This window comes from Terrapene carolina, unplaced genomic scaffold (assembly GCF_002925995.2).
Source record: "Terrapene carolina triunguis isolate 2854851 unplaced genomic scaffold, T_m_triunguis-2.0 Scaffold231, whole genome shotgun sequence".
Taxonomy (NCBI): Eukaryota; Metazoa; Chordata; order Testudines; family Emydidae; genus Terrapene; species Terrapene triunguis.
Window position 1 is genome coordinate 12,914,691 of NW_020664582.1, and position 15,816 is coordinate 12,930,506.

The following is a 15,816-nucleotide window of genomic DNA, read 5'->3' on the forward strand; positions in this document are numbered from 1 at the left end:
GACTTTGTTAAGCTAAAGCACTTCAGTGCTCAGACAGAACTGCTGTGTGCCACAGGCAGAGAACAGGAGAGACCAGTGTGCCACCAATGCCCAAGGCTCCTGCAACCGTGTTGAATTGATTAGGAGAGATGTATCCAGGCAATCCATGCTGTGGAGAAAGTGTAGTAGTGTGGGCTCATGGTGACTGATCATGACAAAATGCAGTCGTGCCTGCTATGACCTGTTGCTCCAAGGGATGAACCCCTGTATGAGGCCAGCTTCAATCTGCTCCATTTTATTCTTGATGAAATCCTGGCAAGTTTCCAGCATGGACCCCAGCTAGGTAATTACCTTGTGTTAGGAATTGGCTAAGGTTACCACCGCTCTGATTTTTTTTTTTTTTTTTTACTGTATCCAGGTTTGACACTGGTTTTTCTGAAGGCCTCTCTTCCTATGCATACACTTCCTTAAATGTGTATCACCCTTGTCTCCTAGGCCCAATCTTGCAGGGCACTTGCACACTCACAGCTTCTGTTACTTTAGTGAAAGTTCAAGGAACTCAGTAGATTACAGGTTTCGGTCCCATTGCCTGCACGCCACTGTTCCTGTGCCCTGTCACAGTCAGACTAACGTTTCTGGCCTTGAAGGAGCACATACTCTTCTGTTTAAAGATTTTTACATAAATGGGATAAAACTTTGCACATATTCAGTGCCTTTCATCTGAAGAACTTAAGGCATGCTACCAAGCCTTGTACCACCCTACTGTGCAGATGGGTAATCTGAGAAAGACAGGTGAAATTCAGGGCTGAGTGGGTCTTGGAGACTGAACTCTCCCCTAGAGGTGATCCCTCCTGGATCAGGTTGAGGCACCTTGGCAGGGGAGTGTGTTGGGAAAGCTCGAATTCTTCTTGCTCATGCTGTGCCTGGTTTGTGAATGGAGGACTTTCAAGGAGCCCATAATGCACATTTTTTCTTCTATAATATATGAAATGAATCCTGAAGTCTCTCAGATATCAAGTCTTCTGCCATAATTCTATACCGAGCCTGAAAACTTCCAGCATTTTGATACTACATTGATCAAAATCTTCAATGCCTGAGATTCCCAATTTGCAGAATAAGCTTCCCACTCTTATGAAGTTTTATTGCCGATTCTTTCATATCAGTACTTACCATTTTAATACTGTCCAGTTTCCTCATGTAAGCCCTTCACATCTAAATCATGTAAGACTGAGATAAAGTATTTGCTATTATTTCTCTTTTATTGGTAGGTATATATTGCATGCATACAGAAAAACAAACAAGTGTTTGCAACTTTTTTATACCTATGTGGTGGTGGTCATGTATTGCAAACACCAATTACTTAATACTAATCTTGCATCAGCTTTTCACAGCAGAAGTGACCTCTGTAAAGGGATGCTGTGATGTTAAGTAATCTCTGTGCTGTGCTCTAGACCATCAACATTGTTAAACTTCTCAGTCTAATTTACTTTACACTGGTTTTGCTGTTTGTTTCCTCTTTGTGTTTCAGTTAGCTTGGGTGATGATGACAGATTAGAAAGTTTCACTTTTGGAAACTAGTCAATTTCATTTGTTGTTTCTCTTGCACTAGCAAAATGTTACAAGTGCCGCAGGGGAAGGATTAAATCCAGCTATCTCTTTCAAAAATACATTAAACAATTGATTTTTGAAAAACAACCACAGCACCAAACATTTGTATTATATTTTGTAAAACAGCCAACTTTCTCTCTTTGAGTTGGCCCTCCGTTTGGTCCCAGGTAAAAGACTGCCAGTGGATGTCTGATTTTATCATCGCACCCCAGTCTGCTGGTTTGTCCCATTCCCCTGCTGTGTACTGTATTTTAGATCATAAGCTCTTCGCCAATTATTATATGTTTGTGCAGCGTCTAGCGCAGTGGGCCCCAATCTGGTTGGCCTTTAGGCACTACCAAAATATAAATGTTAAATAAAAATAAATGCCTCCATATTGGTTTTCTAGCTATGAATTTTATAACAAACGTTGTGCCTGCTTAAGGATTGTTTGTCCTTCCTGTAGCTTTGTCTAAGCCAGCAGCTTTTGCAACAGATTAGAATGATCCGTTGCATTGATACTTGTGTTATTTCAGTGGCTTTTCTGTTTGTACAAGTGACTAGTCTGGATCATGGTCAGACATGGTATTTCAACAGTGTGTGTCTGGCCACAAGTGAACCCTGCTTTTGAAGGCTTTCTTGTTTCCCCTAGGAGCTAATACTAATTTCAGCTCTTGCTTTTTTCTCTTTTAGTGCTAAGAGCCCACTTCGGAGTCACTATGGAGGAGTCCTCCCCTACCACGAAGCCCCTGGAGCTGAACCTGCACTCTCATTTCATCCTTGGCTCTGTGTCTGAGGATAACTCAGAGGATGAGACGAGCTCCTTGGTGAAACTTGATCTGCTTGAGGAGAAAGAGAGGTCTCTGTCTCCTGTGTCTGTCTGTTCAGATTCCCTTTCAGACCCAGGACTGTCTAATGTTCAAGATGGCCTGGCTAGTCATATAAGGTATGTAAAAACCCTACTAATCCAATCCAGTCTGCGGGCTTTTCTCACCTTGTTCCTTTTAGTCTTAGAAAGACTGTCTTGTTACAATAGGCTTCCTTCTTATCCAACTCAACTGAAATGTGAGCTGGAGCACAAGGAGTATGGGGAAGGGACACTGTATCTTGTTGCTGTTGGAGGAAGGGCCTCATTTTCTCCCTCTTTGATAAGGCTCTTGAGGGGCATTCTTTGGGGTGAATGAGCAAGACTGATAAAGTTCCGTGATACTAAAGCAGGGAGTCTCCAGGACATGGATCGTGTCTGATGACAGTAACAGAGGAGATGCTATACTGGATCTATCAAGTCTGGTATCTGGCTCTGGTGGTGGTCTATTGACTAACCTTATTTCAGAGGAAGGTAATCATGCACATGGCCAGTCGTGCGTTTCTGTGCACTAGGATGGTTGTAGTGTGAGGAAGTGTTCCTGCAGTGACTGGCATATGTCCTGACTCTCTAGATTTGAGTACCCTTAGCTTGGCTTGCATAGCTACAAAGGGTACTTTTTGGCCACAACATTACCCACTCCTTCCTTCCTTTTCAAAATCCAGCTATAGTATTTGGCGCTATGGACTGATGGCTTTCAAAGATGGGCCTTGCAAGTTAAAACCAAGTTGCGCTTTCCTTTCTAACCGGTTCTGAGTGTTTCAGCAGTGGGTTAGCACATCTGCTAGTGTTTTGTTACAACATGCATTGCATGTTAACAGAAAAGATGCTGCCTGCCTTAACAGTTCTTGCAGGTCATGGTGTCTTTGGCTGAGATTTTCAAAGCAGTCCGAGGAGTTAGATACAGATCTTCCAGTAATTTTAACAGAAGTTATGTTTTTAAATTCCCTAGATGGCTTTGAACGTTTTGTATAATCTCAGTAATAATAGTGGGTTCTCCTTTTTTGGGTCTCCTTTTCCCCCCAAACTCCTAGAAGCTTCAGGTGCCCACTGGTGATGACTCCACAGTCAATCATGTTTGACTTTTGGATGCAGTAGTTAAGGCACGTCTTGGTTTTCTTTTAATCTCCCTCCATTGTGCTTGAAATCATTGCTTGCACAGTTGCTGACAGGTGGAGTTTTATGTTTTGGGTGCTTGTAGTCAGAATGCTTTGTATATCTCCAAGGAAATGACTGTCTCTGAATGAGAGAGTGCCATGCTGGTACTCTGTATAGTTTGTAATAACGTGTTTACTGCCACTGGGAGAAACATTTCATTCTGAATAATAGAAGCAGCAGTCTAGCAGCGTTACATTTAATGTGGCTGCTGCTTGCAATTCAAGGGGATCTTAGCCTCACCCTTACAAGCAAGGCTACTTCATCTCCCCTATTAGGGCTCAAATAAGATGGACGTGATGATGGTTTCTGTAGGTGTCCCCACCTGATGTTAATGTTTCCTTCGGAAAGGGAGTCAGTTTGCTCTTTATAGGGTCTTCAGAATGATACCTGCCCTCTAGAGCTGTTGCACTTTGTTGCTGACCTACAGCTGTTTGTATGAGTTGATGGTGGTGCTTGTAATGCACATGTGTCCGCTTCATTGATGCTTTCAACATTTTGTGAATGGTGTGGGGAGTTCTACGATGATTTTCTCATCTGTACTGCCCAGCTCGCCTTTCAGGATGCAGCCTCTGAACAGAGAAGGGCAGAAAGCTCTTTGCGACAGGGACTCTTTCTTGCTATGTGCTTGTATAACAATAGGGCACTGATCTTGTTTTGTGGTCCTCGGCTCTTTGAGCTAAGATCAAGTGTTATATCTCTGAAGTACCCATCCTGGGAAGCAGCGTGATCTAGTGACCAGCACACGGAATTGGGGGTCTGGACTCTTGAGTTCTGTGTTTAGCTATGTCACTGATTTGCTGTGTGGCCTTGGCCAAAATATTCAAGAGGGTCCACTAATTTTGGGTTTCCAAGATGAAGAATAGCCAGGGCCTGACTTTTTCAGAGATGGTGAGCATCCACTGGTTCTGTTGACTTTGGTTGGAGTTGTAGTGCATGGTGAAAATCAGGGCCTAGTGGTCAAGTTAGGCACTCGAAATTAATGGATTCTTCTGAAAATATTAAATGAAAATGTCTTTTCTCGTCTATAAAATGGCAGCGGTAATACCTACCCACAGACATATTCAGCGATTTTTATTAAGGTTTCTGTTAAGCCCTTTTGAGTTTCTTAGCCAAGAGGCAGTGAAATCACAGGCAAGTTCTAAAATCTTAATGCAAATATGGAGGAAATTACCTTTCCAATGACCTTCAGCCCTAATAATCTAGCAGCACAAAAGGTTTTCAGTAGAAAGTGGAACCTGGCCCTCAGACTTCGTATATTGTTAGACCTGAGGAAAATGAGGGTGCTTACCCATTAATGTGGTGAGAAGCCCTGGAAAGATGCAAGAGAGACAAAAATCAAAGTTCTATTCGCTCTTTCCTATCACTCCTATGTAGGGTGACCAGATATCCCGATTTTATAGGGACAGTCCTGATTTTTGGGTCTTTTTCTTATATAGGCTCCTATTAACCCCCCCAACCCCGTCCCAATTTTTCACATTTGCTGTCTGGTCACCCTACTCATATGCCATTAACTGGCAACAAAGATCCTTAATGCAATAGGTACCCAACCTTGAGCTCCTCTTTCATAATTTGCTTGCTTTGATACTCTCTTTAGAGGTCATTTGATAGGCAATCAAATTGAGAGATTTGCCAGTTCAAACAAACAAACACAAAAGTCACGGCCTGAGGCTACCTTTTTAGATTAATTAAAACTAATAGGAGTAGTTTTCCTTGCCTTTCATCTGAGGATCTTAAAGCATCATTGTTTTACAGATGGGGGAAACTGAGGCAAGGCATCATAGAAATGTAGTGCTGGAAGGGACCTAGAGAAATTATCAAATCAAGCCCAGTACCCTGTGGCAGGACGAGGTAAACCATCCTGGACCATCCCTGACGGGTGTTTTGTCCAACTTGTTTGTAAAAGTTTCCCATGATGGGGACTCTACCACCTCTGTTGGGGGCTTATTGCAGAGTTTAACTACCCTTCTAGTTCGAAAGATCTTCTTAATATCTAACCTAAATCTCCCTTGGTGCAGATTAAGTCCATTACTTCTTATTCTACCTGCGGTGGACATGGGAAACAATTGATCGCCATCCTCTTTACAGCAGCTCTTAACATATTTGAAGACTGTTGTCAGGTCACCCCTCAGTCTTCATTTCTCAAGACTTAACATGGCCAGTATTTTCAACCTTTACTCATAGGTCAGGTTTTCTAAAACTTTTGTCATTTTTGTTGCTCTCCTCTGGACTCTCTCCAATTTGTCCACATCTTTCCTGAAGTGTGGTTCCCAGAATTGGACACAGTACTCAGCTGAGGCCTCACCAGTGCCAAGTAGAGTGGGAAAGTTACCTCCTGTGTCTTACATATATCACTCCTGTTAATATACCCCAGAATCATATTAGCCTTTTGCATTAACATATGCATCATGTTAATGACTTGTATTCGATTTGTGATCCACTATAACCCCGAGATCCTTTTCCGCAGTACTACTACCTAGATAGTTATTCCCCATTTTGTAGTTGTGCATTTGATTTTTTCCTTCCTAGGTGAAGTACTTCGCACTTGTCTTTATTGAATTTCACCTTGTTGAACTCAGATCAGTTATTCAATTTGTAAAGGACATTTTGAATTTTAAACCTGCCCTCCAAAGTGTTTGCAACCCCTCCCAGCTTGGTGTCATCTGCAGATTTTATAAGCATACTCTACTCCATTATCCAAGTCCTTAATGAAAATATTGAATAGTACCAGACCCAGTACTGACCCCTGTGGGACACCACTAGATATGCCCTCCCAATTTGATAGCAAACCATTGATAGCTACTCTTTGAGTACAGTCTTCCAATCAGTTCTGCTCCCACCTTTAGTAATTTAATCTAGCCCACATTTCCCTAGTTTGTGTCCAAAGCCTTACTAAAATCAAGGTGTGTTATGTCTATTGTTTCCCCTTATCTGCTAGGTCAGTAATCCTATCAAAGAAGGAAATTAAATTGGTTTGGTGTGGTTTGTTCTTGACAAATCCATGCTGACTATTTCTTATAATCCTCCAAGTGCTTACAAATAGATTGCTTAACTTCCTTAACTTCAATACCTGGAAAGATGCTGGAACAAATTTTTTTAACAATTTGCCCAGAGATGCACAGCGAAACAGTGGCAGTGCTAAGGAATGGAACCTAGATGTCTGACTCCCAGTTTCCTTTTTGTAACTACTAGATAACTCTGGCACCTACTCTAAAGAGACAAAGATAAGTTAGTAGAGGGAGTTAGTTTAAGGTCCATAGGTTGTGGCTTTTGGTCACTACATGAGATGCCGCAGTCTATTGCATGATTGCCTGGAGTACTAGTTCACTTGCTCTGCACTGCCAGATGGAGAACTCTGGTTTGATTTCCAGTCTAGGTCATTGAGAGAAACTGGCTTTACTGCAGAGAAATCCCACTCGGGGCCCATTCAGTAGAGATTTGTCTAGCTAAAACATGGAACTGAGTGTGTCAAAAGAGAGTACCATCCCGATTTGGGGCAATAGTGGTGACTGCAAAATGGGACGCTTTTGAACTTGGGAGTGAGGTTAAAAATTAGGGGAAGCAATTCTTGATGGATTTTGTGGACTTTGAAAGAAAGAGGAATCAAACATACCACTCTACCCATGTTAAATTGCCAACCCCCTGAGCCACAAAGATTGAATTCCGATTTAATCAGATATTTAATGGGGAATATGATAGAGGCATATAAAATCAAGAATGGCATGGAAAAAGTGATAGGGTGAATAACATTTCTCTTTCTCACAGTACAAAAGCCAACGGTCACCCAATTAAATTTACAGGCAGCAAGTTTAATAGAAATAAGAAGAAGTACTTTTCCACACAATACACAATAGACCTGTGGAGCTCATTGCTATGGGATGTTGTGATGGCCAAAAGTGTAACTGGGTTGAAAAACGAACTAGATATGTTCATGGAGGATAGGTCCATCAATGGCTATTAGCCAAGATGGTCACTTCTGACTGCTGGATGTCAGGAGGGGAAGATGGGTGGATCTCCCTGTAATTGCCCTATTCTGTACACTCTCTCTGAAGCTCTGGTACTCACTGTTGGAGACAGGTACTGGGCTAGATAAACCATTGGCAGTTCTTATGTTCTTAGTTCACAGCTTGTTGCTGGGCTAACGAAGTGGAGCATGTGATCATTGAGATTAAGAGGTGGGTGTGATATCCGCCATGCACTCTAAGCTGAAAAATAGTACTCCTTTTACAGAGGAAGGCAGCGAGGGATTTTGTCTGGGGATCTGGGCTTTTTGAACTTCAGTAACTCAGAGATTCAGAGAGAATAAACAAACAGTTAATCCTCCTCCCCTTCACTTTCTCCTCCAGCTCAAACACCATCTCACTGCTCTGTGGAGATAAGTGGTGATGCAATTCTGGGTGACTGTGTTATGTAGCACCAAGGTTGGGGTTGTGATCATGCGCGCCCTATTGACCAGGTGTGGTTTCATCAGGCTTGCCATGTCACCTCAACCAGAGTTTCACAATGTGAAAATTCAGCTGATGCACTGAAACACAGATGAGAAAATCACCTCATTAAGATCACCCCACTGCTAGGATTACTCCTCTTTGGTCCTCAAATAACACTCAATTAAACTGTCCTCCTCTTCCTGTTTTATAGATTGGGAAAACCCAGGCAGAGAGGTCAAGTGATCTGTGTGATCTCTCACAGCATGTTAGTTGCAGAGTCTACACTAGAACGTGGACCTCCTAGCTCCAAGTCCCCTTATCCCATCCACTAGCCAACACCACATCTGTATATTCGAAAACGTATTTGTATTAGCTGAGATCCTATCAGATGATTGCATGTAATCCATAAATCAGGAGCCGGTAATGGTCATTCAGTATGCCAAGTCACATTTCTGTATTTCAGTATGTAGACTGAGTGTGTGTTGTGTTTTCCCACCTTATCAGAGTTGATTTAAAACTTGTTAGTCTCTGCTCATAGACACTGTGAGATACTCAAATTCTGTTTTGGTGAACAGAAGAGAATAGAACGTTGGAATTGACAGAAAACTCCACTTACTAAATGCTATGGTGTTGCTAAAGAAGCCCTTGCTGAGACGAGATGTGCAAGGTAAACTCCCATTCCAGCTAGAAATCCATATGGTCTAGTTGTGCCAGTTGGTCATCAGTTGACTGATTTGAAAAATGATGATCAGATCATGTGCTTTCAGCTGGCACGTGGCACATCTTGCTCTGTTCAGCAAGAAAAATGCGTACTGAAAAAACAAGCAGACAGATCAGAATATTGTTATAAAGCTGTCCCTGCCTGTATGCTACTGAAAATTGCTTTGCTGTACTGTTCCACCTTGTTAAAGGGGCACTGTGAACAGAAAACACGTGTTTAAAAATAATTCCCTTAACCCCTCTATGTTATAAAAACATCTTGCATTACGACTAAACATCTTTAAAACATCTTTCATTTGTACTGTCTGTATACTTTTTGCACTTTACACAACTTGGACAGTAAAACTTGACTGGTATTTTGTTTCTGGTCAGTTTCATTTTCTCATGCACTAGCACAACATTGTGTCTTTGGGGTTCGCTGATTTCTTCTGATGGAAGACAGCATTCCTGTCCTGGTATGCTGTGTAGAGTTGCAGGGAGCTGTTAAACAGCTGCTGTGTTCCATCCCGTGTTTCAATAGTGGTTAAAATAACTCCTGAATGCATTAACTTGGAAAGCACTTTGGGGTTCTTTTGTCACAATGTGGTTAAGTAAATATTTAATAAATTGTTCTTGACTTTTACTAACATTTTCAAGATGGCATCTTGTATGAAACCCATATTAAAATCAAGGAAATTCTGCACACTTTTTTCTGTTTACACCTTTAGGCCCCAGTATAGTAAGTTACTGTGCAGGTGCAGAGTTGTTCTTGTGAAGAATCGCTTTCAGAATTGGATCTTTACCTGTGAGTGTAACTCCATTAAGTCACTGGAGTTAATTCCACAGAGAATTTGGCCCTTTCTGCCTCATTATGAGAAGATTTCCATAGACAAACTTTAACCAGGTGAGTAGTCCACTGAATTACTGAGACTCATGTGAGCAGTGATTCACATGTTGAAGTCTTCTCAGAATGAGGCCCTAATTTTGATACTGAGAGGGATGTCTTGAGCACTCTAGACTGGGCAGCCAGATGAAATGCCAGACCTGACTTTGAACTTGGCATGATAGCACAGAGAACCAACCAAACAGCTGATCTATTTTTGTGTTTTATTTTAAGTTAAACAAGTAGGCTTTAATCCTGCAAAGTTTTAAGCACCTGTGCAACCTTATGCACATTAGCAGTTCCATTGGCATATCTCAGATGCATACTTAAGTTTAGGAACGATAAGGCCTTGCTCTGGAATTTCCAAACCATGCACTGTTGTGTAGGAAATTTTCCTTCACTGATCTGATTTCTCCCCTTCCAGGTCCTCTCTGGATTTCCAGCCACGTGGCCACTACTTGAATTGAAGGCTCCTCCCTTAATCTGCTCTCTGTGCCACCAGTTGCCATGGTACTGCTGAGGCCTGTTTGAGGAGACTTGCATCAGAGCTTGCATCTCCCAGACAGAAGGCCATTAATGAAATGAAATTCTGTGCTGCTTGCTGAGGGCAGCAGGGTTGCTTTCCTCCCTTTCGCCTTCTTTGCCATAGGTCGACAACTATTCGCTCAGCAGATAGAGGAGGGTGATGCATGTTCCCGATACAGTTTTATTTCAGCAACTTGCATAAATGTCTATCTTAAAGGAGGCATTGCCAAAAAAATAATTTCTATCAATCTCTTCTCCCTCCCAATCCTTAGCCTTCACCATTGATGCGGTTTGCTTGTCCTTTGCACTTCTAGCCAGTGAAACTAGCATAGCCAATTCACTTTGTTTACACTCCTTTTTGCTTTCTGGTTTCTCAAACACCATTGTAATATTGCTGAGCCTGAGTTTGCAACACTGCCACGGGATGTTGAAATTGCCTTGAAAATTGCATTACATTGAAAACGCTCTAGTCATTAAATAGTATAAAGTTTTTTTATTTTTATTTTAAAAAAAGCCCCAAAATCTAAATGTTGGGTCTAAACTATGTGCCTGATGCAATACCTACTAAAATGAATGGCAAGGTCTCTTACTGCATTTGGATAGGGCTTTGCATCAGGCCCTGTGCCCATTAAAAATGGAATGGTTTTGTAACTACATGTCACCAGCATAACCTAAAGCAAGCTCTTTATTTCTTCCTTTTCTTAAATTGTCAAGCAGCTCTTCTAAAATCCATCCTACTATTCCACCCGCTCAATACAATACATAAGAGAAGGTGATCTGCAAATCAAATTGAAAAGTGTTTGTGCCTCCATCCTGCTCTTTTTGAGATGTACGAAGAGGAATGTTGCTTTTTCTGCCCTCAATACATATTTTTTATCCTTTCCTCCCCTGCTTTTACATTAGAAGTACTAAGTCCAGAGTCCCTTTTTGTTGGAAGATTTTGATAATCTACTCAGAATCATGCTGTGATTCCATAGTGCTGAGTGATATACCTATTCACATAGAAGATCTTTCTAATTAAAAGGATAAAGTATATTTTGCAATTTAATAAAACCTTCCATCTAAGAATTTTAGAGCCCTCTCCTGAGGTCTGCTAAATGCCCTCCATTCCCATTATAGTTAGGAGGCACTCAGCACCTCAAAATATTGGGCCTACTATGTGCTTTTTAGACATTTAGAGGCCCAATCAGAGGCACATTGAAATCAGTGGAAGGTCTCCTACTGACTTCAATGGGCATTGGCAGGGCCCTACGTGAATTAAGTCCTGCAGTACATCTGGGAAACAGGGAAGTATCAGTGTTCCTATTTTATGGAGAGGAAAGCTGAGGCACAAGGAAGTGTAGGAACTCGCTGTGCTGGGAAATAACCCAGATCTTCGCACTTCTAATACTGTGTTTTTAATTACAAGGCCATCCTTCTTGAGCAAAACCTTTTGGGTAGGAAATTTTGGGAGAAACTTTTGAAGCTGTTCACTGTAAAAGGCACAAATATTTCCCTCCAATTCCCCCATTTCACCTTTAAACTTTCGTGACAAGGAGCACTAGATGTCATCCCTTGTGGAGCTCTTCAGTGCTGCTGCAATCTCAACTGTGTAGGGGGGCAATTTGATGTGTTGTTTTGTTTAAATACCCTTGTCTCTGCAGTGTAACTTGACTTGAAAACTAACTGGCTGATATTACAGGAACTTGCAGAATTACGTGGAGGATCAGATTTAAAAAAAAAAAAAGACTTTTCCGTAAGAGCTGGCCCCAGGAACTGGTATGTGGATGGTGGATTAAATTTAGATTATAGGGCTCGGGATTTGGATTTAATCGTAGATTTAAAACTAGAGTTTGAGCCTGATGGCACCAAAATCTCATGGAGTTTTGCCCAGAAATGGCAGAAACGTCACCAGCTTAGTTGCTCTTGCTAGATTTGGAGAACATCTTGGCACTGAAGTTGAACAGCCCCTTCCTGCTTTGGATCCAACACTGAACCAAAACCAGAGTGGAAAATATGAATTCAGGGATTTGAATCTAATCCTCACCTCATCCCCTTTCCTGAAATTCAAAGGCAATCCCTCTGGTGTTGTCATCTGTAGGCCAGATTCTATTACCTTCACTGCTGTACAATCGTTACTCTGTGGAATAATCCCATTGAAATTGGTGGGACTGCTCTTGGAGTAAGGTACTAGTAGTGAGAGAAGGGGTGTCAGAAACATGGTTTCTGTTTACAATGCAAATTCTTAGTGACTCCCAGCTTTCTGTCTGTACTTGGAATCTGACTTTATCATCCTCAATTGAAGCTACTGTGCCAATTTCATACAGAATGTAACTCTACTGGCTTAATTGGAATCATACCAGGAATTAATCTGGTTTGTTCCTTATGCAGTGCAATTGCAATGCAATTCCTTTGCACACTAGGCCTGCTGGAAGGACAGGTAGTAAGACAAGAATGCATAAGACAAGGTTCTTGTGCTGAAGAGTTTACAATCTAACTTGGACAAATATAATATACAGGCCAGCTGTACAAATGCAGGATGGCAGATCCCTGTGGAGAGCTAAGCAAGAAGGATTGCCAAATGAAATGTATTTTGAGGGGAGATTTGGAGAAGGAGAGGGAAGGCATTTGACATATGGAGGAACTGGGAGGCTGCTCCAAGTGAAAAGGAGGTGTAGAAGAAGAGGCAAAGCACCTTGCGGGGGGAAAAGAAAGACAAAAAGAATGGTTGAAAGAAGGTATGGAGGGACCTGTGGGGAGAGAGGTTCTGGATCAGTGGTGCATAGGAACTGCCCATTGGAATCCATGAAAAGAGTCTCATTGAGTTCAATGAGCCTGTCATGCACTAAGAAAGCAAATCTATTGCCCCCATAATTATAGCAGAGACGCAGACTTGAAAATTTCGAGGCACAGTAGTAATTTCGGTGATCACATATTCTGGTGATGGCCAACTGTGAAATACACGTTGCAGAATAATAATTGACAGACTGGATTTGTGATTTATAAAAAGAAAATGTGTGTTTCTTCCAAATGAGAAATGTCACAATGCCGACGACTTTGCAGCTGTTGCAACCAAAGTACCCAGCGCAGGAAAAAGGAATCTTGTTTTGGAGGCATGAAATCACTGTCCTTCGGCTAGGCTGGGTCCTGTGGTTTTTGGTTCCAGAATAATTATTATGGGCTGCAGTCTCCCCTCGATCATTGCTCAGAATTCACATGGATATCAGTGTGGGGAACATGCTGAGCAATAAAGGGGATGATCTGTGTTTTATTTCTGTGTTTCTCAACCTTTCCAGACTACTGCAGCCCTTGCGTACCCCAAGTTTCACCTCACTTAAAAACAAGTTGCTTACAAAATCAGACCTAAAAATATAAAGTGTCACAGCACATTATTACTGAAGCTGCTTCCCCATTTTATTGGTCTGAAATTTTAGTTTGTGCTGACTTCGTTAGTGCTTTTTATGTAGCCTGTTGTAAAACGAGGCAAATATCTAGATGAGTTGATGCACCCCCTGGAAGTCCTCTGCATATCCCCAGGGATATGTGTACCTCTGGTTGAGAACTACTGCTCTATTGTGCCCAGTCTTTAATGACTTAAGGTCCGTAAGCATTGGCCTTTCAAGCAAACAGATCTGAGACCACTGATGTCATTTTGTTGACACCTATAGGATGAAGTATGACATGAAACCCTTCAAGGGTTCAGAAATAGAACTGTGTTTGGTTAAGTCCAGTCAGTCCTCTTCCCCAGATAGCCTTCTTACTTCTTACCCAAAGCATGTTCAGCCATTTCCTCTGTCTAAAATAGCCCCCAAAAGCTGCTTCGCTTTCTAGACTGCATGGGTGCACACTTGCTTTATCTGTGTGTCTCAGTAAAATAGCTTGCAAGAGCAGCTCTGAAACTGGAGCAGGTCATAATATGGTTGCTTTAGCTGTGCTTAAAGCTTCCCACTCAGATCAGATACATCTCTAAATCAGCCTGAGTAAAAACACTGCATTCGTGATCAAAGCTGCCTCTCCACACCCTTTGCAGGCCTAGTGTGCAAAATAATCCTTTCGGGGTTTGTGTGTGTGTGTGTGTGGTGTGTGTGTGCGTGCGCGCGTGCTGCAGTCTGCTTAAGACTGCATTGCAAACAAGCCAGCTAATGCATCACTGCCTCTGGAATAAACTGCTACGTCACTGATAGGCATGTTACAGTGCTGGGATCAATGCAGGCTCCTAGTTGGAATGTGCGTCAGGTATGTGTCTAAAATGGATGCTCTCCATTTGTTAGAGATCTGAATGGGAGACAACAGCCTAGGTTTGTCTTTTTGTCTAACGATGGGCCTGGTGCCAAAGAGAGGATGAATTTCTTGTGTTTACTGTAATTAGGGTAACATGGACAGTGTCTGTGTAGTTAGATGCTCAGGAAAGAACCTTTGCAGTGTGTTTGTTGTGTGAGGGGGGGGAGTATCATATCAGAATGGTGCTATCCTTGTGCGGAATGTCTCTTGAGGATGTGTTGCACCAAAGTCATGTGCACTGATTTGGTAGCATACCTCACAGTGAATTCAGCTGCTAGCAGACATGATTCATGTTTTTAGCCAGTGTTGTGGCTGCTCCAGGCTTGTTATACTTGTAGCAGAGGCGGTAGATTTATTCTCCCATGGCTCCGAAGTTCAGAGACTGAGTGGGTTTGGGATGTGGGGGGCTTGAACATTTGGCAGACGTTGTAGTCTGCCTGATGGGTGGAAGGGGAGCTGGGAGTGCCAGCTCTGCTGTAGTCCACCTGGCAGGCTGTCAAGGACCTGGGAGCTTGGGCAGTCCATGTGGTGGGCTGCCCTGGAGTCTTGGACCCCTCTTCCCCAATAGCCTACCAGGCGGGCTATGGAGAAGCTGGGTGAGGGAGCTGGTAGGGAACTAGGCAGGTTTCCAATAGAATCCTGTCTGGGTTCCCCTGGAAGTTCATTGAAATTCGACAGTTTCTATGCAATGTTTCAATATTGGCAAATTCCTATGGGAAAAATGTTTTGTGGCAATTTTTCTGACTAGCTCTATAGTGCTGATACATTTTTGAAGTGTGGCCCTGCCTCCAAAGGTCCCTAGCACTCCGTGAATGTAAGCAAAGGCCATCAGTGGAAGTGATGCATTTAGTTGTTGGGTGAACATGCCAGTTGCTTCATTAGTCACGAAGTGATTAAACAGGCCTGCGCCCTAGAAGGAGTATTGCATCTGCTGTGCCCATGCTTGTTAATGCTGGGATGAAAGGGTGGGCGTTAATCTCGAGGGGATAGGCGAAGCAGCTTGGGTCCCTGGCATCCCAGGTTCCCCATCTCAACAGCGTGTGGTTTGGTTTAGAGCAGCCTGGAGCAATTCCATGAGCGGTGCCTGTAGCCTGAAGGAATCTTGCCACTGATGAAGGAACTGACAGCAGCAGCCCCTCAGTGCTTGCTTCTTCCCTTCCTTGTCTATCCTGTCAGGAAGGGACAGAAGCAGTCATGTTTCCGCACAACCAGCATCTGAGCACTCACCCCAAACTTTGGGTGTCAGAATCCAGAACACAGCCAAATTCCATGGCTTTTGTACAAAGTACCAAACCAAATCTCCAGAACTGAACACCCCAAATTCTGTGTGTGTTGGGGGCTGACATCCAGATCCAAATTTTTGCAGCTCAGACCCTTCCACTAAGTCTTTTGTCACCATTGTTCTCTAGTCAGAAGAGATTCCCTTGCACTCCAGA

General features: G+C 42.6%; 1 protein-coding gene across 1 annotated transcript in view; it reads left to right on the forward strand.

Annotated features, from left to right (window-relative positions):
- Positions 1-15,816, forward strand: part of ACACA (acetyl-CoA carboxylase alpha) — a 197,325-nt gene that overhangs the window by 12,604 nt on the left and 168,905 nt on the right. The window contains exon 3 of the mRNA XM_029912558.1: positions 2,260-2,512. Coding sequence (XP_029768418.1) covers positions 2,286-2,512 — 227 coding nt within the window. The 5' untranslated portion in view covers positions 2,260-2,285. The remainder of the gene's footprint in view (positions 1-2,259; positions 2,513-15,816) is intronic.